The sequence below is a fragment of the Rhinolophus hipposideros genome, assembly GCF_964194185.1.
Source record: "Rhinolophus hipposideros genome assembly, chromosome: 18".
Lineage (NCBI taxonomy): Eukaryota > Metazoa > Chordata > Mammalia > Chiroptera > Rhinolophidae > Rhinolophus > Rhinolophus hipposideros.
The window spans coordinates 33,696,805-33,723,720 of record NC_138064.1 but is presented as its reverse complement, the minus strand read 5'-3'; the positions used below and the strand labels follow the sequence as shown (position 1 = coordinate 33,723,720).

Sequence of the window (26,916 nt, the reverse complement as noted above, 5' to 3'; positions counted from 1 at the left end):
TAGTTTGACTGATTAGGCCAAAATTACTTATTTGTGGTTTTATTTCCAACATCCATATTAGTTTATTCTTGAAAAATCTCAGATAGACTACATAGATGTGAAAAGAAATACAGGTTGACCATAAAAATCAGCAGTTGGGCTATTAACAAGGCAGGATCCAACATTACCTTTATTTTCTTCATAGCACTTACCAGTAGCAAGTACTCAATCAATATGTATTCAGTGAGTGAACATTTTCATGAATTAATCAGACTAATGATATAAGGTAATTTAAACAGATTTTGCTTAAGCTTCTGTTGCATTTAAAAGAAACATTTACTTATGTACTACATAAATATAGTAGTCTTGTTTAATATACCATCTAAAAGTATTTGCGTTGAACAAAGAAACTTGACAAGTAATTTTTTTTGTACTTTTTCATTTTGCTTTTTATAAATTTAAATATGTTAGCATACAATATTAATTAGTTTCAGATGTACAATATAGTGATTCAGCATTTCTATACCTTACAATGTAATCACCACACTTAGTCTAGTATTCATCTGTCACCGTGCAAACTTATCGCAGTATTATTGACCATATGCTCTTTGACAGGTAATTCTTATGACATAGAAGAAGAGATCTAGAAAGTAATGGGCTTCCTACAGAAAAATTTTATACTTTTAGATGTTTTTAAAAAATGAAGGTGGAACAACAGGTCATGTGTAATTGAATTCATGCTCTAACACAATGACTAAATCATAATATACTTTTATTAATGCCTCAGGGTTGATTATGATTAAGTAGACAGTTTTTACTTTCTTAAATGAAATTGTTAAACATTTTTTAAATGATAAATTTGGCCCTATAAATAATGCTCTTTATTGTATTCATTACTCTCTAGATAATTTTCATGACACTATTTAAATTTTTCATTCTTACCCATTTTAAGTCACTTAGAAATTTTCTTCAGCTGACTATAAAATTATGTGCTACAACTAAAAAATAAAAATTATTCAAATACTATGTTCTTTTTATTACCATAGCTTGTAAAATTTGGCTGTTTTGTAGAAAGTCTTCTCACTAATCTTAAGAGATCAATAAAACTGTACTGAAGGGGACATATCAAATCAGGCACAAAGTTTGCTTATACCAGGCAACAAAAAAACTTGCAAAAGCCTTGAAACATGTCCACAATTTATTGTATAAGTACGTTTGTGAAGGGACATATGAGTACAGAAACTTGAATTCAGCTTTCTGTTCATGACAAATCACATACAGAAAAAAATTAGTAAAAATATAGAAGACTTAACGTAATCTGTAAGGTATATCTGATTGCTGTGTATTCAAACGCCATATCTTGAAAATATGGACTACGTCATCTTTTCAAATACCCATGGAACAATCACAAAATGTAACCATTGATCATCAAAGGAAATCTCAGCAGTAGTATTCCAGAAAATAGAAATACTGTAAGCAACATTGTCTAGTCATAATGGAATAAAGTAGAAATGAATAATAAGGTTACAAAAGCCCTTTTCATTTGGGAATTTTAAATCTCTCAAACTGTAGAGAAAAAAAGGAAATTAAAGAATTTCTAGGAAACTCAGATAATGAAAATACTGTTTTAGCAGAACCTGAGGGCTATAGCTAAAGCAATGCTCAGAAATGTACGTAGCCTTATTTACTTTAAACAATACAAAATAAGGAATGAATTAAGGATGTGATTTAAATAGAAAAACAAAATGAACAAAACCAGGAGGAAATATTTTTTTTAAAAACCCAGAAATTAGTGAATTAAAAATTGAAAAATAATACAACTAATAAATAAGTCCAAAGAATGATTTTCTGAAGAAAAAAATAAGATAAACCACTAAGCTTGCATAATAAAAAGGGAGTAGGAGAGTTCAAATACACGGTATAAGAAATAAGGGAAATAATCAATAAACAAAGCAAACTGAAATAATAAGAGATAACTTTGCTCAACTCTTGCTCCTAAATTTGAACTTGGCTTTGAATTGGATTGATTTTCTAAAAAAAAATATAATTTATTAAAACTGACCCTAGAAGAGATATCCAAACAAACCTATTTCCATAGAAGAAAGATTATTTCAGGGATCTCCCCCCTTTAAAGCAATAGGCCCTGACAGTTTCACAACAATTTTATCAGACCTTGAAAAGAATAGATAATTCCAATGTGATTTAAACTGTTTCTGGTAGTTAATTTAAAAAAAAATAAAAGGATACTTTCAGATTTTTATACGGTGAGTGGAACCTTTATACTAGCACATGATTATTAAAATTAGATTATTAAAATTAAAAGAAAACTATAGATCGATCTTACTTATGAATAACAATGTATAAGTCCTATTAAGATATTAGAAGCAGGAGATACCACAGATATTGATAAATATCAGCCAAGAGAGTACATTAAAAAATAATTGACTGTCAATTATATGTCACTAAAAAAAATTTTAAATAAGAAATAGAGTGACCATATGGGGTTTATTCCAGGAATACGAGAGTGGTTTGATATTTTAGAAGCTATTGCTGTACCTCATCTTATTAGTAGATCCATAGAAAAAAAATCATATAATTTCTGTAGATGCTAAAAAGTCATTTGACAAAAAGTCAACAACCATTCTTCATAAGACACTCAAAGAAATAGGAATAGATGAAATCTTCCTTAGTATGATAAAAAGAAATCTACCTCAATCCAAAAGTTAGCATATTTAGTGAGGAAGCTAAAGGCTGTCTCACTAAAATCAAGAATAAGGTGAGGATGCTGTCCGTCACAAATACTATTAACATTGGACTGGAGATACCAGTCAATATAATTAGACAGTAGAAAGAAATTGGAGATGTAAAAATTAGAAACAAGATGATAAAATTACCATTTTTTTTTGCAGACAGAATGATTGCATACCCACAGAAAATCAACTGAAAAATGACTTAACAACAAAAATTCAACTATCTAGCAGATTATAAAATTGATGTGTAGAAAGTACTAGCCTTCATGTATACCAACAACATCCAGATGTAATATATACTAAAAGAGATTTTATCTTGAAAGAAACTTAGGTAATATACATGACTTACATGAAGAAAATTTTAAGACCCCTATCTGCAGGACACAAAAGATGACAAACAAATGGAAAGATAACAAAGTTCTTGGATAGAAAGATGCCAACAAAAATACCATCAGATTTTGTTTCTGTATCTAGATAAACCAATTAATTTGTGGAAAAACAAATTAAGACTAGCTAGGAAAACTCTGAAAAAGAACAGTGAGGAGGAACTAGCCTTATCAAATAATAAGCCATATTATATAGGCTCAGTAATTAAAACAGCGTGGTGCTGGCACACGAAACTATAGATCAATGAATCAGACTAGAAAGAAAGTCCAGAAAATAGACACAGCTACATGGGAGTTTAGTATGTGGTAGAAAAGACATTTCCAACCAGTGGGTAAATCTGGACTATTCAATAAATGTATTGAGACAACTGGACAGCTGTGTGGGGAAAAATAAAGTTGAATTCATACTGTATATTGCATACCGAGATAAATCCTAAACAGCTCAAAAATTTTAATTAAAAAAATAAATAAACCATAAAAGTACCAGAAGAAAACATAGACTTGGAGTGGGAAGATCTTTCTGACTCAAAATCCATAAGCATAAAAAAAAAGTGGGGCTGTATTTTTCTACCGGAATGCTCATTTTTTGGCATTGTTTGCTAATTTTGGTGATTAAGAAAATTACTATTTCTAAAAAAAATGAGAAACAGGTTTTATGTCAGCTGTTCTAAGAGACCTTTTAAACTTGTTCCCAGTTTCAAAACCAATTTGTCAAAGTCACCAGACGTTTTCCTTTCTCATAGATTAGTGGAGCTTTATAAGCCAAAGTAAGATTACCATGCACTTGAAAAATGAAACACTTATCAGTATCCATTTTTATAATTTGGAAAGAATATCCTACTGATATTTTTAAAGATTCCTTGAGATTACTTCATAATACTATGACTTACATTTTAATTTACCTTTATAAGCAATAATTTTAAACTACTTTCACATCTTTACATAGTGCAGATGAAGTCCAGAGGAAACATGAAAAAGGGGGTGTGTCTTTAAGATTTGTTCCTAGTCACGCACACAGGCAGGGATTGGTCAGTCTCTACAAATTGATAAATTAGAAATAAAAATAATTTGCATATTAAAATGGGGAGATGTTTGCATATATGTTTTCTTTTGAAGTGCAAGTATGACTTTTGCTGGATTTGCCTAGAAGAATGGAAAAAGCATAGTTCTTCCACGGGCGGTTATTACAGATGCACTCGCTATGAAGTCATTCAGCATGTGGAGGAGCAATCCAAGGAAATGACTGTGGAGGTAACGCGAGCTGTTTAAGCCCAGACCTCTGGCCAACCCACTTAGCACTATTGGAAGTATTTTGCATTTCTTCTTTTCCTATCTTCATTTAAATGAGGCATTAAATTGAATACATTTGAGAGTAGTAGCCTTTTATTTAAACAAAGCAGCTTGATAAACTTGAGAGCTTTCTCTTATTTTCTTTTCTTTATACTGGTGAAGGTCAGAAAAGTCTTATATATTCCAGCCTGCCTCTACAATGACAAATATGATTTTAACATAATATCAGCAATACAGTATGAATGTTATAGCATATAATAAGTATCTTAGTCTGTTTGCCTGCCGTTAACAGAAGACCTTAGACTGGGTGGCTTAAACAACAAAATTGATCTCTCACAGTTCTGGAGACTAGCAAATCTATGTTCAAGATTCCTGCCATTACAATTTCTGGTGACGAGTCTCCTCATGGCTTACAGACCGCTGTTTGCTGTTCCTCACATGGTAGATAGAGCTTTGGGGTCTCTTCCTCTTCTAAAGGCACCAGCTCTATGGGATTAAGGTCCCACCCTAATAACCTTTATCAGCTCACAGGCCTTCTCCCCAAATACAGTCACATTGGGGGTTAGGGCTTCAACATGAATTTTGAGGGGACACAATTCGATCCGTAGCAATAGGCAATGTAATAAAACATTGAAAATCTGATAAACATATTGCTTGAGAGGTGTCTTAGCCTTACAGTCTGGGATTGTGGATTCAGTGGTTTATCACAGAATACAAATGCAGGACTTTGTTCTGGGAGTCTGTAACATGTATTGGTTATTATTTTCTCAAAATAGTCAAAAAATCTGTATGCATTACTACCTATTAGTAATAAAATTATTAAGTGATAAAACATTTTAATAGGTAGTACTTTGATTTATAAAAGTCATTTATGGATTTTTGTTTCCTAGGCTGAGAAGAAACACAAACGGTTTCAGGAACTTGACAGATTTATGCACTATTACACAAGATTTAAAAACCATGAGCATAGCTATCAGGTATGTCGCACATCATTTCAAATGCACTGAAGGTTTGTGAATAAATGAAGAGAATGATACAAACTATTTCTGTTTCTTCAGTTAGAACAACGCCTTCTTAAAACAGCCAAAGAAAAGATGGAGCAATTGAGTAGAGCTCTCAAAGAAAGTAAGTTATAAGCAGTGTGTGTGATAATGTAAAATCACCTTGCATGCTTATTGGTAGGAGGTTAAGGCCCTTTTTAAAGGAATGCATTATTTGTTCTTGTTCTGGTACTGTTTGGAGTTCTCTGAAGCCCAGAGTGCAGCTTAGCATTTGAGGCCTCGGTGATGAGATTTTCCACCCAACTTCATCCTCTTAATGTAGCCCATGCTATTAGCAGATAAACACGCATCAGGCTTTTGCTTACTCTGTGCCACTGCTGATGCTCTACAATGTTGGAAAAAGTGGATGGGCCCCCAAAGTCATCCCTGACCTAGTCAAAAGAGCAAGATTTGCACGCCACCCAACTGTCATGTAACTGAAATCCCAGAGATTCTTGAGAAAATGTAGCAGAATGCCTAATGAAATGAAAGTCAAGGACAGTTTTGGGTGAAAAGCAAAGACATGAGATAGGGCTAACGTATGGATCCTAAAATGGCAGTTTAAAAGAAAAACTCCTAAAAATGGATTGAGTTGCATCATTAGAATATAATACCTCACAATGACCACACAGAGTACAGGTTCTGACATGTTTGTTGTAAAGTCACATTTTTAAAATAATCAGAGTTTATATATAAAAGGTGTTAAGCCTAAAAATACAATCAGTTTTACTTGTGTTTGCCCCAGTTTACAAAAGTGATGAGTAATAATACCTTTTTCATGAGGATAGTTCCCTAAGTAGGACAGTCATCATAAGTTAAATAAAATAGAGTGGAAGAAAAGGTGTCAATAGCAGCTTAGTCACCTTAATTATTAGTTCTTAGACTTTAATAATGATGTAACTATATCACACCAATATCAAACTCTTGAAGTATTTATTGTCAATGGTAAAAATTGAAAAGAAAAACTCTCACAGGTTCTACAGTTCTTCGGCAAGGGTTTTTGTCTGTTCCGTCACATGTATCCCTGATGCTGAGAACAGTGCCTGACACATAGTAAACATTCAATAAATATCTGTATATGTGAATTACTGCTTCAGCTCAACCTTCTGGAGGTTCTAGACAGCATAATAAGATAGGAAAAAGAAGTAAAAGCTACAAGGAGTGGAAAGGAAGAAACAAAACTTCACACACTTCTCACACAGTGAGGAAGGCAAGGGGTGTTTGTTTTGTTTTTCTTTTTTTTTCACATCTTAGTTCAGATACCTATGCTAGGATAGGTATTTTGGGATGGTCTGTATATCAGTGTGTGTACATACACATGTGATTTCTTTGTAAAGGCATGCAAAATAATCTTATTTTCAAAAGTACTTTGAATTTAGATTATACTGCTTAATTTCTGTTTATTTGCAGTTCAGGAAAAAGCTAGAATGTTATGGTATTTTGGGAAGAAACAGTCTTAGAGAGTAAGGCAGTTTCTTCTTCCTCCTCATTCTTCCTTTCTCTACCTGAAGATTTTTATTTACTAGCATTAGTTATTATTCATTTGTCCCCAGAATGTTGTGTCTTTTTCTTTACAATGTTGTTTTTGTAGAGGCATAATTATAATTAGGTGATTTTTGTTGTTGTTTTTTTAGGCATTTGCTCTAATCCTTAATCAGCAAAGTTCTGCTAGGAATAGCCTAAAACACAGTAAAACATGGGGCTTTTGAGTTGTCCTAACCTAGATTTGTTTACCAGCAGGGTGAGAACAGAGCCCAGGCCGGTGTACACATTCCTCAGGACGGCGGTCAGTGCTTCTGGGCTACCGCTGTGTGTGAGCTTCATTTATGAACGCGTGCAAGTCACACATGAGTGTTTCATGTAGCTCTTTAGTGGAGTTCAAATAAATACTATCATCCAGCCACTTCAGACAGTTCTTAGGGAACCTTGTTCTTTTTTTAAGGAAATTTAGTTGTGTAATTAATTTATAATAGCATATTTCCAGAAAAAAATTTTCACTGTGCCTGCTTTGTTTTATAGCTGAAGGAGGCTGTCCAGATACCACTTTCATTGAAGATGCAGTTCACGTGCTCTTAAAAACTCGACGCATTCTCAAGTGTTCTTATCCCTATGGATTTTTCTTGGAACCTAAAAGCACAAAGAAAGAAATTTTTGAACTCATGCAAGTAAGATATCTTTTTAAAATTAAATTTAAACACAGTTATTATGAAAAACAGATTTTTCTTCTTTTTCAACCACTTGACTAAGTTTTATCTTATTTGGGTGTGATTAGTAAATAATTTTGTTTTCATTTTCAGTATGGTTTTTAAGTAAAGGAAAAGTAATCAGTAATAAACCGAAATTTTCTTTATGTTTAAACCGTGTTTCCCCAAAAATAAGACCTACCTGGACCATCAGCTCTAATGCGCCTTTTGGAGCAAAAATTAATATAAGACCTGGTCTTACATTACTATAATATAAGACCTGGTATAATGTGATGTGATATGGTATGATATGATATGATATGATATGATATGATATGATACGATATAATATAATAATAGTATAATATATAATGTAAATGGTATAATATATAAGTAATATAAATAATAGAATAGAATAGAGTACCGGGTCTTATATTAATTTTTGCTCCACAAGATGCATTAGAGCTGAATGGTCCGGCTAGGTCTTATTTTCTGGGAAACACAGAATTTGTCACTGTGCAGGTCTGAACGAGTTGTGAGCAAACATCTTCTACCACATTTATTTCTTTATTTTACGCTAGAGATTGAAATCTGGCCTAATTCTGATTATATAATTAGGGATTTTATCTTCAAAGATAAAACAAACCATATTACATGCTAGATTGAAAAGTTACTATTTACCAGTTTATTTTAAAAGTACAACTGAGAAAGTTACAGTATTTAAAAAACAAAAACACCTAAGCCAACTGACATCTCTTTAGTGGGCCAACTTCACGGTATATTTCTTTTCTCCTCTTGCTACATCCCTTTGAACTGCCTCTATTGAGTTACCTCTTACATTTCTTTGAATGCTCAGTATTCATATTCTCCATGAAGCCTTTTAGACCTAATCCCAAATCATAGGGGCCTTGCCACAGATTCCTTCAACATTTCCATAGGCTGCACCATGTGTCATACATTTGCGTGTACAATGCCTTGAAATTCATTAGTTTTTTACACATAGACAAATTATAAACCCTTGTGGACAGCTGGTATACTCACTCCTTATTTGTAATCCACATCTACTACATTGCCATAAATGCCTATCAAATGAATACTGTTTTCTTGTAATGTGCAAAATAGAAATATGTTAAATACGAAGTTATTTGGATTAATTTCTGACTATAAAAGAGTTAGATTTAACTGAGAAACCCTACACACACTGGATTTGCTCTTGACTGATCCACTCAGCCTGTCATTGTTCTTTTCTCTTCTTACCATAGACAGACCTCGAAATGGTCACTGAGGACCTTGCCCAGAAAGTCAATAGGCCTTACCTCCGCACACCCCGCCACAAGATCATCAAGGCAGCGTGCCTTGTGCAGCAGAAGAGGCAAGAATTCCTGGCCTCCGTAGCGCGGGGAGTGGCTCCTGCAGACTCACCAGAAGCTCCAAGGCGCAGGTAAAAAGGATGCACTCTGGGAGCCATCCCAGCGCCAGCCACAGGTGCCAACAGGTTTATTTTTATCCAACGAGGGTTCATATTCCTGAAAGTTATTTATACCTAAAATACGAGTAGCTCATAAAAGTATGCTAACTTCTTTGGGGTGCTTTTTTCCACCAGTACTATTTCTGTTTTTTCTTGTTATTTTTTGTTTGTCATTGTGTAGTTTCTTGGACTAAATTATGTTAGGTTAATTTCACAATTCAGTGAACTCATAATTCAAAGAGTATTCTAATACATCATTTTAAATACGTAATAAATGTAGTGATATGCTAGCCATAAACATCTTATGTTATAGAATTTGGAAGCCTTACCAACTTGTTACAGTCATATTTATATTTCGTGGTAAAAGGTTGTGAAGAAATTAGAAATATTATATTAGTAAACTTATTTAAGTGATCGGTATCGATCCATTAAGGAACATTTGAGTTTGGGTTGTTTTATTTCAAAGATTTATACTCCTGATGCCATTAAAAATTAAACAATTATTTTATTCATAATAATTACAAGCATTAGAAATTCCTATGACCCTATTTTTACATAAACGTCACATAAAACTAGAAGTAATCATAAAATACTCTGTTAATAGAATTATGATTTTTATTTTTCCACCATTTTTACACAGAGTATCTTAGAATTTGAAAGAAATAATTTTAATTATAAGAAATCATTTTAATTATATTCTGTAGTTGAGCTACTTCAATTAAGCAAGTTCCAAGCAGAAGAATTAAAAGTAATGTTCAAAGTGCAAGGGTCTGATTGTCTGTACTTTGTAGTACTGATAATAAATCAAATGGTATGTCTAATTTCTTTGTAGCTTTGCTGGTGGAACATGGGATTGGGAATATTTAGGATTTGCATCACCTGAGGTAATTGTTTTGTGGGGGTTTTGTTTTGCTTTTTTGTTTTGTTAACTATATTTTTCCTTAGTGCAATCCTGCTTGCCTTTGCACCCTCATCTATCTAAGTCCTGAGATTGTCAGCAATGTTTTCTCTTTCTTTTATAATAAAAATGCATCAGCAAAGCCTATATTTAGTTATTTATGGTATTGTATTATGGTCACATTATTAAATCAGTCTCCCCTTTTATCAGTTTTATTTAATTACTGAACAGTCAGAATTAAGGCCAATTTATAGCATTTTTTGAAATATATCTTCAAATTGCTTAAGAGAGATGCAAATTTTATTTATTAGAAATGCACTTCGGTTGTAATGTTGTTTCAGTCTGAATCTATTTTTTGTAGAGTTATTGCTCAACCTGAGAGAATTGGTTTATAGTCAATTGCTAAGGTGGAAACTTGATATTAATAATATTTATGTGGAAAGAGATGCTTTGCTTAGTTATTTCTGCTTCTCTTTAAGATTTTCACTCTTCTTATTTTTTTCTTTGTTATTATACACCATTTTAAAATACGGAATAAAATACACTGCAAATAATTGCCACATATGATAATAAGATAGAGTGAAAATTTTAATCACATTGCTGTTATCTGAGATTTAAATTGCCACTGTCACTGTTGAGTCTCATTTTAAATGGTTTCAGCAGCTCTCTCTACTTCTTTGCTCTTTATAAAACAGTATGCCATCTGATGCTTGTTTTGTGATAACCTTTTAACTTGATTCTTGGAGGGGGGCAGGACAAACAGTGAAAACTTTATCATTTATAGCCCATGTGTTATCGGCAACTGAAAGACAGTGAAATTGATTATTATCCAGAAATGACTGTGGCTTATTTAAATCAGATACTTTCTCTTTTCAGTTGCTGAGGATACTTGCAATCACCTTTTGGCCTTTTGTATAGGTAGATATATCCAGGAAAATATTGACTTGGAAAAACAATTCATGCCTAGAGCTCTGATACGGGAATTTTAAATTCACGTAAATTCTAAATAATTTTTAAATATATTAATGAATTGCATATTGTGAAACAAATATGGACCCCCTTCTTTACCTGATCCTGTGCTTATTATTTCTATGTTATAATATAATTACAGCTTTGAAGATATTGGGAGAAATTTCCACATAAAAGAAAGAATAAAAAAAGCTTCAATTATCAAAAAAAAAATAGTTAAAGATTTCAGAATTTCAAGGTAGAAACACGGTTTAGCAAAAATAAACCCTTTCCCGGTGTATTCACAATCGTGTATGCATCATCTTGCAGCTTCTGGCTCTGACAATAACTTGAGGAATCCTGCAACAATCTGTCCTTGACTATTGAGGACCTGCTTATATGACTGACACTGACCCATTTTGTAAAAAATAGGAAGGCTTGCCAACTCACATGGGAATATTTATAAGTAAAATCAGTGAGCTCTTATTCTCCAGAGATGGAGAATTGTGAACGTATAAATGACATTTCCTTCTTAAATTTATGTTTTATGAGTTAATAAATTTTACAAAAAAATATTTAACTTACTTTTACTTTTCTCTTCTTTAAAGCCTTTGGCACATTGAAACACCAAGCTTTTATGTAAACCATATTGCAAGTCTAAAGAATTAACACGTTGTGAAACTTTAAAATTCTTCATGTATGTGACTATCAAGTAACTGCCAAAATTTTGTCTTCAAAAGTTAGCTTTTTGCCTTGATATAGACTCTGAATAAAAACATCTTTTTTGCCAAACTTCAATAGGCTTTTAGGTTTAATTTATATTTTTTCAGTAGTTAATTCCATCTTATTCTTTTGTAAATAAACTGAATGAGTCAATGACAAGCATAAGTATTTGTTTTGCACCACTTTAAAGCAGTGGAGACCAGAGGAAAGGACATATCTTGAAGTCTGAGAGTCACCTGAATTCAAAGTCTAGCTCTGTGAGTCAAAATGTGGATGGTCATATCTACTCCATGGAAGTTCTAGAAGAATTAAAGCATCTCTTTAAGTCACTGACAAAATTGGTGCTCAGTAAATGTTAGTTATTATTTAAAACAACAACAAAAAATCTCCTGGCAGCTTTTACTCTATATATCTTAGAACTTCTCAATCTTCTGTATAGCCTTAACACTCTCAAACCATTTGGAGTATCCTGATTAAGGCTTTTCATATACTTGCTTGAAGATCTTAGGAATACTTGGAAATGTTTTCTTAAATTTAACTTTATGAGAACCATTTTTTAAAGCCTGTTGCATCATGAGAGAATACTATTTGAGTTTTCTATCAGAATAATCATAACTATAACAAGTTTCTCTTATAGTTGTTTTTAAACGATTTCGTTTTCTTAAATTGGAAATACATATATTCTGTGGTCAGTAATAGTTTATTTAATTCAGAATAACTTTGTACCATAATCAAGCATACATACTAAACAAATTCTGTCTAAATAAAAGTCTGAACTGAGGTTAAGTTTCACCTCATCTTTGTCTAAGAAATATGGTGGTCCCCAGTGATCCAGTCAACCATAATGATACATAGTGGTCATTTAGTTTTGGATCCTAGGCCTCCAGGAAAAAAGGAAATGTTACCCCAGCTCAGCAGGAAATTTTAAAGCATCTAAACAATCCCTCCAGGCACCGATAGTGTCTTTTATTCATTTGTTCCCAACCTGGTAAGATGTCTCCAACCTCTTACCTGAATGAAGGAGTTTAAACAAATTTAACCAAAGTGGTATGACACGAAAGTTTTATTTGTGATGTAAAACTTGTCTTCGTTTATTCTAGTACTTTCACAATGTAAGCATATTGAATAGTCTAGGGTAACAGGAATAACCATAAATCTGAGTATCTTAGTATTTATCACTGCTAGATTCTATGATGATTCTCAAAATTAGCTTTCTAAGGCTGGCGTCATGCACACTGGCCTCTTTTGTGTCACTAAAATCTGGAAAAATACTTTTGTACCCAGGTAATAATAGCAGGTAGTCCCCTGACTCTGGTAATAGCAATCCCACTTTAAACTGTTACCACAAGTATAAAATAAACTCAGGGGCATCTTCCCGAATTCGTGTTCTTCCCATATGTTAAATAGAAAACACTTCCCCCACCTGTGTTGTTGATAACCCCACATTAGCTGTTAATAATATAGGAAGGAAGCCAAGTAATAGCTAATTTTAAAGCTAACCTCACATTTTTCTTTTAATCTAGTCACTTGACTTGTGAGTATGGTATGCGGTAGTCCCGAAGAGTACAAAATCTAACACTGACAAGTACTTAACAGTGTGTGCTTTTCTTTCTTTTGTTTTTCTTCTGTCTGTTGCAAATATCACAGTCACTTTTTTAAAACCAGACCTCTAGGAAGAGCCTCACTTATGTAGTAAAATCACTACACTATTAGTTTAATATTACATAACAAGACCCAGGCATGTGAAGTAAGGCTCAGTTCTGATCTAACATTGGAGCTTGCAAGTATTCCCAATTTATCCAGGCAATTGTAATGATTCCTTAAAAATTTTCTTTTTCCATTTGATCTGCTCTGTTTCCTTGGCATGGCAAAGCCCAAAGTTTCTTTTTCTAAAGCCAAGTGATTTTATAATATCTCTATATAAAATCACCCTTTTTTTTTCCTGGAAAAAAAGTGTGTTGCTTATTTTATTTGCATTTAAAAAATTGCATGCTCTCCTGTATTTTATAACCTTTGGTTTATGCAGGAATATGCTGAATTTCAGTATCGGAGGAGGCACCGACTCCAGCGCCGTCGAGGAGATATGCACAGTCTACTCGGTAACCCTCCGGACCCAGACGAGCCACGGGAAAGCACTTTCGGTAAGCTCTTGGGTTGGGTGTGTTTGAATCTCTTTGTTCTCTTGCATTTCTTCTTAAAACTGACCAGTCTAAATGCTTGTGAGTTTGTGATTTAGATGGATGTACAGTCAACGTGTAGCTGCTGCTCATGTCACAGGATATAGAAAACCAGGGGGGTTAAGAACATGGGCTGTGGAGTCAGACAAACTGGGGTTCGTGACCCCATCTCTGCTGCGTGTCAGGATGACATTGTAGCTCCATCACTTAACCTCTCCACGCTTCAGTCTCCTCATTCTAAAGACGCAGTAATAATATCGCCAGTTGTGGGTTCATTGTGAGCATTAAATGAGAAGATACATGCAAAACCCATAAGCCGAGTGGCATCTCATGCCACTCAGTGCACGGTAGCTGTTCATTCCTGCTGCCATGTTCACAGAATGTTTTTCTCCTGGCCTCAGTTCTCCTATGAGCATTCTTTAAAAATAGAGAAAACTTCTGGTATTAGAGATAAATTATCTTAATTTTTCACCTTTAAATGTTACATTGTAGTGGAAAATCTTCATGCTGTAATGTCAGCAGATCATTTTTAATAAACCAGGATCAACGGGTCTAAACCTTTGCTCTTTGGGCTGTTGTAATTCCCAAATTCTTTAGTTTCAAGAACTCTGAAAACTAAAACACCTTTATGTATTATTGCTTAAGAAAAGAAAGAAGATTAGATGGTAGTATTTGTATTTCTGAATACAAGCATATTGTCGTACAAACAGAAATGCAAACAAAAACCGTGGAATTGAAGTGAAGGGTATAGGATAGATATAGTGTTGCTTATGGGGAGACATATATGAATGAGAAATCTCTAGAATATTCAGTAAACGTGTGAACACGGGTTTTCACCAGCACGCAAAGAGAAATGGCCAATTGAAATAAAAAGGTGTATGAAATCTTGTGTGACTAACGTCTCTGGTACCGCTTGCTTTGAAACAGACATCCCAGAAGGTGGCAGTGGCCACAGGCCGGGCGCGTCCGTGGTAAGTTCTGCGTCTATGAGTGTGCTGCCCAGCTCTTCCCTGCGCGACTACACCCCTGCCAGTCGCTCTGAGAACCAAGACTCTCTTCAGGTAGCCTTCCCAGGCAGCCTCCTGACCCGTGCTTTTGCTCTTTCTCTGTTTAGCCTGCTTTCCTGTTTTCACTTATTGCTTCTCTTTTTCTTTCTTCCATTCTAACACCTTTGTTTCCGAGGTGTGCTACAGGAAAAGAGTCCTATATTTCAGGTTTATCTCAAAGGAATTTGTTTCCCCTATAACATGGACAAGGAGAAATTTAAAATAAGATTTTAGTAGATAAAATCAATCTGTATAAATAGAGGTAACATTAAATATCTGTTAGGTAAAAGAGCAGTGGTAAACCTCATGGAGTTAAGTCATTCTTTCCTTTTACATTTTAAAGTGATTTTAGTTTCTGTTGCCCTCAGGCTCTGAGTTCCTTGGATGAAGATGATCCCAATATACTTCTGGCGATACAGTTATCACTGCAAGAATCTGGGCTGGCCATCGATGAAGAAAATAGAGACTTCCTCAGTAACGAAGCATCCTTAGGAGCAATAGGCACTTCTCTACCTTCCAGGCTGGACTCTGTCCCCAGGAACACAGAGGGCCCGCGGGCTGCCTTGAGCAGCTCTGAGCTGTTGGAACTTGGCGACAGCCTCTTGAGACTAGGAACAGAAAGTGACCCATTTTCAACTGACACCCTGAGTTCACACCCTCTCAGTGAGGCAAGAAGTGAATTCTTTCCCTCCTCCAGTGACCCTGACTCGGCCGGCCAGGACTCCAACATCAATGACAATCTTCTTGGCAATATCATGGCTTGGTTTCACGACATGAACCCTCAGAGCATCGCCCTGATTCCTCCAGCAGGCGCAGAAAGCACTGCAGATTCCCAGCTGCCCAGTGTCGGAGACGAACCAGGAGGTGTGAGGGGTGTGGAACTGGGGCTGCCAGAAGAAGATGCCGTGTTTGAAGACGCTGTGGTCAGTGAAGGTGGAGGAACCCAAAGAGAAGAAGAACATTCTTTGGAAGACATTATTCTGGCTGGGGAAGCCGCTCCTCCAGTGGGCGAAGGTGATAATGAGGCCGCCAGCAAAGGGGATGGTTCCGATGGTTCAAATCCGACACCTCAAACCTCAAGTGACTGGCTTGAACAGGTCCATCTAGTGTGAGGTGCACACCTGGGCTCCAGCCAAATCGCAGGGACTGACGGTGGAGTGTGCTTCGTAGAGACTTGATCCACTTAGCTCCGACCCAGCTCTAAACCACTGACATTAGGATCGAGTACGAAGGAGTTCCCGTGAGTGGTAGCTTCATTTCTGAGTTTAAGCTTACAGGGGTTTTCTTTTGTATTTAATTGGATAGCTTTCCCCCTTCTTGCTGACAAAAAGAAGAGCTGGAGAGAAAGAAAAACACAAATGGAGTAAGTAGCTTAGATTCCACATTCTAAGGAAACGGGAGTCCTGTTTAGCCTAAGGTGCGCAATACTTAAATTGAACTTTTCAATTAAAGGCTTACTCCCCAATCCTTCTTTAAGAGCAATGGTTTTCCTCTTAAAAAAAAAGAAAGTTTCCTTCGATTGATCAGTTATTTTGGACAGATCAGGTAACATTTAGTTCCTCAGTCTCTGTGCTCTTCCATAACTTTCCTTCTGCATTTTTGTCTGAGCATTGTGAATTGAGGTGTCCAGGGCTTCTCTTTAGTGCTGCAGTTGCCACAGTGTGATTAGTTTTCATTTTCACATGAATCAGAAGTTTATTTTCATGTCTATTTACAGTCCACTTGTGCCAAACTGACTCGCGCGCTGACCAAGAAGGTATTTAGGTGTATTTAGGTGTGCGGTGTCCTGGAGGGCTGGCTCCAAAGCAGTTGCAGCATTCTTGGGAGTAAAAGGTGCCACTTGGTAGTAATGGAATGCCAGAACTTAATGGGCTTTTGTTGCCATGGAGACTGCATTTAAATAAATGTAGTCTGTAGCTTAAGTTAACTAAACCTAATGCTGCTGTTAAAAACAGTTTATTTTAATATTAAAATACAGTTGATTAGCGACGGAGGTGCTGTATTTTAAGAGACACTTTATTGGAAGTGCAATCATAGTTCTTTGTTTTCACAATTTTACAGTGCATTCTAATTACTAATGGGTGCAATTACTTTTAATGGTAAGTGTTTTATAAACTAGAAAAGAAGTGGAGTTTTCATGAGGTACAGTAAATCCCACAATTATTAAAAAATTCAATGAAACATCCTGCGCAACATGTTCCCGTGCCTTTGCCTAATCTAAATGGATAGTTGCCAGTTAAATAAGTGAGTAATTCCAATTTCAATGTCTCTTCTGAAGTGACTATGCTATGAATTGCAAAGACCTCCATAAAACCACCCATGGCCTTGCCTTTACAGTAAATATAACAACTAAATGTTTAATCAGTTCGTTTGCCTAAATAGCAAATGCTGACGTGTTTGTTCTATTGCACAACACTCATTTGCTGTGTGATTACTGTTTAGTGTTGAAAAAAATCAACTTCCTAGTTATCAGTGTCTTACTGTGAAGAAAATACTGGTCTTAGTTGTAATTAAGATACAATGGTACAGTGTGTAATTAAAACTAGAGTAAACTGTTGGAATGGCTGTTTTACTTACATATTATCAAAACTAGCATAACATAAGCAAAATAGATATGCAATACTCCATTTAATGTTTTGCCAGATTCTTACCAGAAATCTACAGATACCAAAATTTCAGTACCGAGTTTGTACAGGCAAGTCCTGGGCTGGCTAAAAGGTTATATTAGTGTTGATATCCAGTAAGTTGTAATTATGGTTTTATAATTACTTCCCCCCCAACCCTGCTTTTCAGATATCCTTGTATTTTGAATTCGTATGGCTAAGACATTGTATTAGGGTATTTAATATTCCCCAGGTTCCCCTAGGATAAAAAAAAAAAAACTGTGTTGGAATTATTCCTATACTATTAAAGTCCACATTAGTGTGTATTTCCCCAATTATCAGAAACATTGATCACAATCCCTATTAAAATTGGTTGGGGAAAATATTGACTTTATCTGCAGTGTATTACTGTATGTTAAACTAAAATAGTCCATTAGAGGATTTTTTTACAAATTTATTTTGGATGAAAAATACCAACCACCACCAATCAGTTTTTAGACCAAGTTGTAATTTTTCAATAGAAGAGTCTTTGTAGCATATGGAGGCGTCTTGCAAAGCTGCAGTGCGGTGAGGCGGCGAAGTGGGTGCAGACAGTGGTGACGCGCGTGCCCGCGGTGAGTCCTGGTTCCTCGCCCCTCGTGCAAGTACCCTTTGTTTCTGTGGCGTTCTCTCCTGAGCATGACAAGTGAGCATTACCCAATTTGTATTTCCTTGGTACATATTTTAAAAACAACACAGTCATGGACTTTACAATTCAGAAATAAAGTTTGGCAAAGCCTATTTTGTAAACAAGTTAATTTTATAATGTTAAAAAAAAATTTACTCTAACCTTGACTTGTTATTTGCACTTTCATAGTCTATACTTGATACATTCCCACTTTATATACAGTAGGATTCTACAAACGTGTAGATGTTTGGCCAAATGAATGCTGTTAATAATATGTAAAATTCTTTGATTAAACATTTATTACTTAAACTACTTCACTTTTGTCTCATTACATTATAGACTTTGTTTTAACCAAGTCAGGAAGGTGATTTTCTTCAAATTAAATACCCTCAAATATCATGGGATTAATTTGGTTCTTACATGTAATTGATTAGCGCCTAATATTTTTTACACTAGTCCACTTTCTGAGCATTTTATACCCCAAACATAAATTCAAAACACTGTATGACAATGTTTTAAAACATTGTGACTTCAGTCTCATTTTATTTTCATCACTGTAGCTTTCGGGAGAAAAATGTTATGATTTTTCCTTGGTACATATTTGATTACTTTTTTTTTTCCAAACCCTGCTTTTCAAATATTCTTATATTTTGAGTTTGTATGGCTAGGACATTGTATTAGAATATTTGAGGGGAAAAAAATGGCGGCGTGAGGTGAGCCTCTGTAACGCTCCCCTGGAATTTACAACGAATCGGACAACAATAACTCCACAAAGAATATTTAATATTCCCTGGGTTCCCCTAGGATAAAAAACTGTGTGGAAGTTGTTCCCATGCCATGAATCTCAAAAGTTCACATCTCTAATAGAAACACAGGAAAAGATAAAAGTATAAGCTATTTTGTGAAATTGCTAGGATAGGAAAATATTTTTATGCCGGATGAATAGAAACACCTGCTTTTCCATCATTTTATTATTCTGTCCCATCTGAGTTATCAAAACAGCCCTTGGCATCTGAACTTCAGTGCAGATAACACGAGTGCCAGTACATCAGCTGATGCTTCATGGGTCTCCCAGTGATAACCACTTTTAGAGTCATGTCATTTTATTTATGCCTTTCATTGTGTGGATCTGAACTTAACTACCAACATCCATATGTTGAGTTATTCTTTAATTTTGTTGATCATTGCAGCCACTGATCTCGTTTTTTATCTTTTTATTCCTCAAATATTGTTGCTTACTTGTTATGAATTAAAATCTGAGGCTTACTGAAGAAGTTTGGTCGTAATTTAAAAACAGTTATAGGGTAAAATCTTGGAATCTAAATATTACATAATAACAGATTTGGGGGGGTTTCTTTTAAGGCTGAAATAAAAACTCCATAGGAAAAAAAGGTTCTCGGGCTGAGCTGTAGTTTTATATCAGCCCTTATCTACAGTGTCTTACTGTTACCATCTTCTCCCTAGAACAGTGGACTTCTTTCTAGACTATTACATGACTGTTCTTATTTTAGGAACTGGCCGTCATACTTCTTAAAGAAAGATGGAGCAGAAAAGTTTTGTTCTCTGTTCCACTTCGGACTGACAGGTGGCTGACAAACTGAGTGGTGGCCAAACTTTTGAAGGAATTGTTCTTCAGTCTTGAAAATTAATTTGAAAGTATTCTTTATCAGGCTCTATATCGTCTCTTAGCCAGTTATTACATAAGGGCCTAGCCTGCATGAGGCATCAGCTTATAGACAGACACGCTGAGAGATTCATGAAAGAGCGAAAAAAAACACAGTTATAGAAAAGGATAATCATTGGACGAGATAGTCCAGTTCTCTTGCACCTGTACATCTTGCTGGGTGTGCCAAAACGGCAAGGCCTGACAGTTTGCCTGGGCCGTTTCTCAGAATTTATGTAGCTAGTAACCTCGGACAAGGAGGAGACTTGCTGTAAAAGCACTGGATTGTGGATACTCAGAGTTCCGCCGCTGGAGCACAAGGCCACTGTGTGCTTGCCCAGTACACAGTGTTGCCCTGTGGAACTGGGGGCAAGGGGAACTGACACATGTGCTCATACACTGCCTGCTGTGCCCTAAGTGATCAAGTCCTTTGTCTCTGACCCAGGATCTCCTTACTTCCATCAGCTTCCATGAAACGGACAGGCTAACTTACTGGTTTTGTAAGCAGGGTAAAATCAAGTCCCAGACCTGACAGTTTTGACAAGGATGGAATGCTGACGGGAGACACAACAGTCTGGATGAGGAACTGAGGGCCAGGTTTCGGAATAGAAGACTCCCCAGAATCTTTGTGGTTGGAAGTGCTCTCACCCAAGTGATAGATAGGGGAAGAGTGAGGGTTCCCACTGTCCTATCTGTTACTGAAGGGGAGTTGAGTTAATGTGCTGAGGCTTGGCGGTAAGAGGGAGGATTGAAACAAGCTGTCTAAATGGTGCTTGATTGTTGCTAACTCCAGGAGGCAGGCAGAGGAAGGAATGTTTACAGGAGAGGAGTCAGCACTTCCTGTGGCCCTACCTGAAAGGCAGTATGGCTGCAGCCCTGAGTCAAAGAGTCCCTCCATGTAAACTAAATGGTATCAGCATTAAGAAGTTTGCTGTTTAATTGAGAGCTTTGAGCGGACTGAGAACATTAGAAGTTCATTGGGTTGGGCTGCAAGCAGTCGCAACACTGCCCAAATGTAAAAGTAAGTGCAAAGCCTCGCCGAAAACTGCAGATCAGGCCGCACTCACAGCCCCGGCCCCTGACTCAGCCAGCGGTGAGGATGAGATGCCGGGTGCAGGAGTGACAGGCTGCCAAAGCCTGCAGCGGAAACGTGGCGGAGTCCACGGAGAAGAGAAGGCCCGGGTTCTCTCCTTGCTGACAGGCATCACCACTGCCACGGGAGAGGCCGTTGCACCGCTGTCCCGCGCTAACCCTGGAGCCAGGGGCTACAGGAGACAAAGGGCCCAATTAGTTTCCTCCCCACGGGATAGCCTCCCCACCTCCTGTGCCCCCCACCCTCTTGGTTGGGGGATATCATTTGCTACCCTCTGCATCTCCTGACTTGCACACATCTTAGATTCCTCAGCTGGGAAAAAGGCCTTCGGACACTAGTGGGAAGGGAGGCTTTCCTTATGGGTGGGACCCTTGGGTCGATTAGGTGTAATGTGGCTTCCAAATCTGAATGTCTAATGGAAGGACGGGTTACATGCCCAAAGTACCTGTCTCATAATTGTCAGGGGTAGAAAGGTGATGGTGGCGTGTAATTTGCTCCCCTGCTTACCTGCTTGTCCCCTTTCTGGTAGCCCAGGAGAAATCCCAAGAGAAAGAGAAATCACTCCTTTTGTTAAAAACACTTAATGTCAGCCCCACGTACCGAGGCGGTTTCCCTGCACAACACTGCCACCTGCCAGACACAGCCACCAACTACACCCATTTAGAGAAAGGCAGCTATAAAATGACCCGGTTCTAAGGTTCTTGTTGAAACTGAATGCCTGACCAATGGAGGCCTGCATGTGTCATCCGGAGTAACATCTCCAAGATTGTCAGGGGTAAGCTTGCATTGCATGTTATGGACATGTCAAGTTGATTTATAAATGTGCTATGTATCATTGGATTTGGGACCACTCATGACAGATTTTCAAATTACGGACTCTACTCAAAAGATGAATTTCTAATATTGAAAACAAAGTACTCATTTGATTGACTGACCCTAACAGGTGTGTCTTGCTCAGAGTTCTTACTAAATGCAGAAATCAAGAGATAGTCATGGGGTGGCCGGTCAGCTCAGTTGGGTAGAGCGTGGTGCTGATAACAGCAAGGTTGCCAGTTTGATCCCCACATGGGCCACTGTGAGCTGCACCCTCCTTTTAAAAAAAAGAGAGATTGTCATAGAAGCATGAGAATTTCTTTTAATCAAGTCATCACCACTGTGTAATGGCACCTACAGTAGACTCACACAGTAGGCTGTGTGGGTGGGAACATTGCCGAGACAACAGCAATGCCTCATGTGTTGGGACAGCTAAGACGTAAGAGAGGAATTGGCCAGCATGTTCCTATTCTATGCAGGAAGGTTTTCTTGATGCCAGTAGAACATGAAAAACCTCAGCCCTTCCCGCTGAATTTGCTTTCTTGTATGGAATTAATTCACTATGACTTTGGTACAAAACCTTTGGCAGGTGTACACACAGGGATGTTTGTTAAGATATCCAGACCCAGGAACTTTAGATGGAACTCCAAGGTTTTTTTGCTGGGTGGCTTCAAAGTTTCTCTTCTACTTGCTCACATATCAGAAGCTACACCCATCTTTAGGACTTTGCTGGTAGTAATAAGAGATTAGAAACACAGTAAGTAACTCTACTGAAGTAGTGGAGATAAGGCTGATCTGAGACAGCTGGTAATCGAATGGATGTATGTGACTGCAGCACGTACATTCTGTCTTCCTCGAGATCTGTAAATTTAGTTTAATCCAGAAAGGAAACGACGGTAAGTAATTCTAGAAAGACCAGAAGAGTCCACCTAATTTCCCTGTCCTTCCTCCTGCAGAATTCATCCGTGCTGCAAGTAACCTCTTATCTTCATGCCAGATACTGAAGTGGTTCAGGCTTAAAAGCCTTCCCTGGAAGCATATAGGTTACTTGAGACAGAATTACTTTACAGAAGTAATTATGTACATTCCATAGAACTTAAAAGCAAAATTTGCTTGAGTTGCCAAGTGTTGGATTTGTAAAAAGGATAAAGGTAGACAGACAGATAAATGTACTCCCTACATCTATGTATTATACATAGCAGAATTCTCAGAAATTCAACTGTACTTCTCTGGCAGTTACCAAAAACTGACTTCCTGAAGCAACTTATGACAGCTTTTATACTTCTATAAAAATTAGTTCAAACACACTGTGCTGTCAGTTCCCCTATTAGAATCTTAACATTTTAATCATATAAATCAGGGATTGGCAAAATTTTTCTGTAAAAGGTCAAACAGTAAATATCTTAGACTTTGTGGACCGTACAGTCTGTCACTACCGTTCCATTCTGCTGCTGTAGCACAGAAGCATGCATAGGCAATAAGTGAATGGCTGTGGCTGTGTTCCAATAAAACTTTAACTATAAAAACAGACTGGCTTTGGCCCAGGGGCCTTAGTTTTCTGACCTCTGGTGTAAATGAACTGTATGCATAATGTTTGTATTAGGAGGACTGGTACCAGGGCAGTTCACACCTTGATAGTATTTTCCCTGCTTTCTCCAAAGCAGGCTTCCTGCTTTTTCTCCCCTATCTCCGTAAGAGTTCTTCGTAGGGTATGGCCCCTAAGATTCCACAACTTTCATTTTGCTCAAGATCAGTTCAAAGTTGTTCTGTGTGTGTTGTGTGTGTATTGTATGGTGTGATTTCTGTTCTAGGCTCAATCTGTTTCGTGTCTCCACTGAAGTTCTTCACACTTGGGCATTTCTAACTTCTCTGGGGATAACACGTTAATGTTAATCTCACTTCAGGAATCCCCCTTTGTAGAAGTGGTTGCTTTTTGAGTCCTAAGCAACTTGAAAGAAGGCAGAGGCACTTGGCTTAGCAAAGCCCAGGAGATTTCACATACCTAATGTCTGCTGTGATCTCCAGGTTTCACTCAGTCCTGCCTAAATCTCTCCAATTGGCTGCAATTTGGATAACAAACAGAGGAGGGCAAGAAGTGTCTGGTTGTCCAGGGGCTCAGCTTGCAACAATTTTAGACTCTTACACTACCACTAAGAATTTCAGAATTGCACTTTGAAGGTTCAGTTCACTCAAGATTTGCCCCTGTTGGCACCTGGTTTCTTGTATGGGACCAAGGAAATGGCAGAAACATTCTAAAGCAATTGTTGGAATAAAAAGGAGTCACAGGAAACCTGTAACACAAATGTCTGGCACCAGCAAAACACAGAAGTGGGAGTTGCAAATTGTTTTGCCCAGTCAGTGTTCGCTTTGGTTCCACATTGGAACCAAAGTTACCTTACGATTAATTTTCAACCTCTGGAGAACCAGGACTAACCTCCTTACTGGAAAGACTCAGACTTCCTTCCCCAATAAACTCTTTATTCCCACAGTCTTTATTTTTTAATCTGATTCTGAGTTTTCATTATATTCTATTTAGCCTAATTTGCATTACCAGAGCATCAAAAACTGACTGTACACATAGCACTAGCCCAAGTCTAAATCTCTGGCCAGTCGATCCCTAGCAGATTGATGATAAAGGAACTATGCTGCCATGATCCGTAGTCATCACAGAATTCTTATAATCCACTGTTGTTCAAAAGTTTCCTGCAGTAGAACTCTGCTCTTCATTGTGGCGATTTTGAGCAGCTCACTTGCCTTATTCGCAGCTTACTTCCTCTAATACTTCTGACAGAGGAGGAAGGAGTTATCCCACGCCTCTCTGGCTGGCTCCCGCCTGCACAGTCCCAGGCAGGCAGATCTAACGGCCCCCAGCAGCCACCAAACCCTAATCCCCCGGCACAGGTTCGGCACAGGTTCGCAGGCCCCCTTCCTCCCTGTTTGTTCAAAGTCTCCTCTGCCTTGAAAGGAGCTGACACAGGTGAATGTTCCAGCCCTTCTCTCTCGTTTTGGAAGAAAAGGACCCTCAGCCTGTCCAAGGCTATCTCCTCTTCCTAGCCCTACTCACTTTGATTTTTTTCCGTACTTCTAATACCTTCATTTCTTTCTGCCTTCAAACATGTCCAAACTTTCCCCTAGCCTGGAAAGTGAAAAACAAACAAACAAAAAAGGCAAACACACAAACTTTGCCTGTCCCTGCTGTTTTCCCTTCCCTCGGGGTCTGGCCTCTCATTCCACAAGTGTTCCTACCTCCATGAAATCTGGACTCCCTCCTATCTGCCCTTCTGGATCAGTGATTCTGTCATTGTCAAATCCATGAGCTTGCTCTTAGTTTTCTTGTGCTTTGACCTTTTGATGTAGATTCAGTGAAACAACGTCGTGCATTCTCAAGGGCCCGGAGCACCACAGTCCTAAGGAAATCATAGCTACACCGCAGCAGCACCTTCCTGAAGTCTTTGCAGCCTCGTGATGCTGTGCTCTCACCTTTCCCATATTTTGGTGACTCACCCCCTTTTTCTTCCTTCCATCTCCTAATTATGGACATTCCCAAAGTCCATATTTTCATCTGTTCTCACAGCCTCTATTTTCACAGAACTATGACGACCTCCAATTCTGTATCCCTAACTCTGAGCTCCCAAATCTCATCCAAGTTAGCATTTCCCCTGCTTCCACATATTCAAAATATCTAAACTGAGGTATCATATGATCTCACAACTCCCGAAGCCATTTCCTCCTTTCTTAAGATGGCCTTATTTTAGTAAGTGATAATTACCCACAGTAAATTCTGGGATATCCCTGCCCTGCAGCTCCATCCAGACATCAGCTCTCATCAACCCTTTTTGTCCATTATCTTGAACACATGATTGATTCATTCTACCTCCTTTATCATCCTCGTTCTGTCCTCTAGTACTTTAAGGATATGCTATTCCCTTAGCCCTTATATGACCTTCCTCTCTCTAATATCTCTCTTCTCCACCCTAACTCACTCACCAACACCAGACTGACTCCCCTAAAGCAGTGCCTTCCCCATGATACTGCAATCAAAACCGTATGCCTACAAGTCAGTCTGAAATCCTGAACCTGAAAGTTAAGCTCCTCCATCACCTGGCACAACCATCCCTCCACGTATATCTTTCTCTAGCTCCCTCTCTGGACCACCCGAAGCACACCAGGAGTGGGCCTGCTCCGTGCCTTTGTTCATCCTGCAGACTTGGTTTAGATGCTTCCTACTGGGGCAAGCGCCAGAGACTAGCTGGACCAACACCTGGAGTTAGAAACAGGTGAGGCAGGGAAGTAGACGCAGGTCTACCTCATTCGGGTGGATATGACAGGGTGAGCTTTTCCATCTCTGGGAAATTTTTCTCATCAAGGATCTCACCACCAGGTGTGAGGCTCCCAGAGAGATGTAAAGTTCCTTCCAGTCTCTGTCCTTCAGGAGAGCACTCAAATCGGTTACGTAAGATGTGCAAATAAATAAGGCAGTGCAAAATGTGTGGGACTTCTTGTCGATTGACGGGTATGGAGTTTCAGTTTTGCAAGAGGAAAAAGTTCTGGAGATTGGTTGCACAATAATGTGACTATACTTAATGATACCGAGCTATACACTTAAAAATGGTTAAGATGGTACATTTTGTTATGTGTGTTTTATCATAATTAAAATTATAATAATGTCTAAAAAATATGGAACTTCAAAGGAGGCCAGTTATCCCAATCAGCGGAGGTGATCTCTGAGTTAAGCCCAGAAGGATAAGTGGGAAGGTGACTCCAGCAGGTAAGGCTCTGTCCTGAGTCCTGCAGGTACATGAACTTCACTGATCTCTCGAACCCTTGCCAGGAAGATACTATTATTCTCACCAGTCTGATTCTGGAATCCAGGAGAAAGGTAGGATTCTTTGGTTTACCTTACTCTTTAAAAAAAAGACTACAAAAATGTCCAAATAAAGAGAAGAGAATGGAGCAAATATAGGTTTCTATAATCAACTTTATTCATAGAGAGGGATGTTGTTTACAGCTTTAAATAGTGCCTGGAAAACTTCAACAACGTAATGGGCATCTTACAAATGTTTGTAAGTATGTAATTTTGATGCTCATCTTTTGAATTTAAAAACCAGAAATGTCCCCCAGAAAGTTTTGCAGTGTGACAATGGAACTAAAAATATAACAGCTATAGCTACCATCTACTGAATGCTTGC

General features: G+C 37.5%; 1 protein-coding gene across 6 annotated transcripts in view; it reads left to right on the top strand.

The window, feature by feature from the left end:
* The window catches only part of ANKIB1 (ankyrin repeat and IBR domain containing 1), a 117,630-nt gene extending 99,159 nt beyond the window's left edge, over positions 1 to 18,471 (top strand). For 3 of the 6 annotated variants that reach the window (XM_081079283.1, XM_081079284.1, XM_081079285.1), the window contains exons 12-20: positions 4,232 to 4,366; positions 5,296 to 5,382; positions 5,464 to 5,530; positions 7,465 to 7,610; positions 8,891 to 9,069; positions 9,929 to 9,980; positions 13,692 to 13,806; positions 14,770 to 14,903; positions 15,257 to 18,471. In XM_081079283.1, coding sequence (XP_080935409.1) covers positions 4,232 to 4,366; positions 5,296 to 5,382; positions 5,464 to 5,530; positions 7,465 to 7,610; positions 8,891 to 9,069; positions 9,929 to 9,980; positions 13,692 to 13,806; positions 14,770 to 14,903; positions 15,257 to 16,000 — 1,659 coding nt within the window. In that variant the 3' untranslated portion in view covers positions 16,001 to 18,471. The remainder of the gene's footprint in view (positions 1 to 4,231; positions 4,367 to 5,295; positions 5,383 to 5,463; positions 5,531 to 7,464; positions 7,611 to 8,890; positions 9,070 to 9,928; positions 9,981 to 13,691; positions 13,807 to 14,769; positions 14,904 to 15,256) is intronic. The other 3 variants (XM_081079288.1, XM_081079286.1, XM_081079287.1) reach the window with 3 other exon arrangements.
* Positions 18,472 to 26,916: the final 8,445 nt, after the last annotated feature.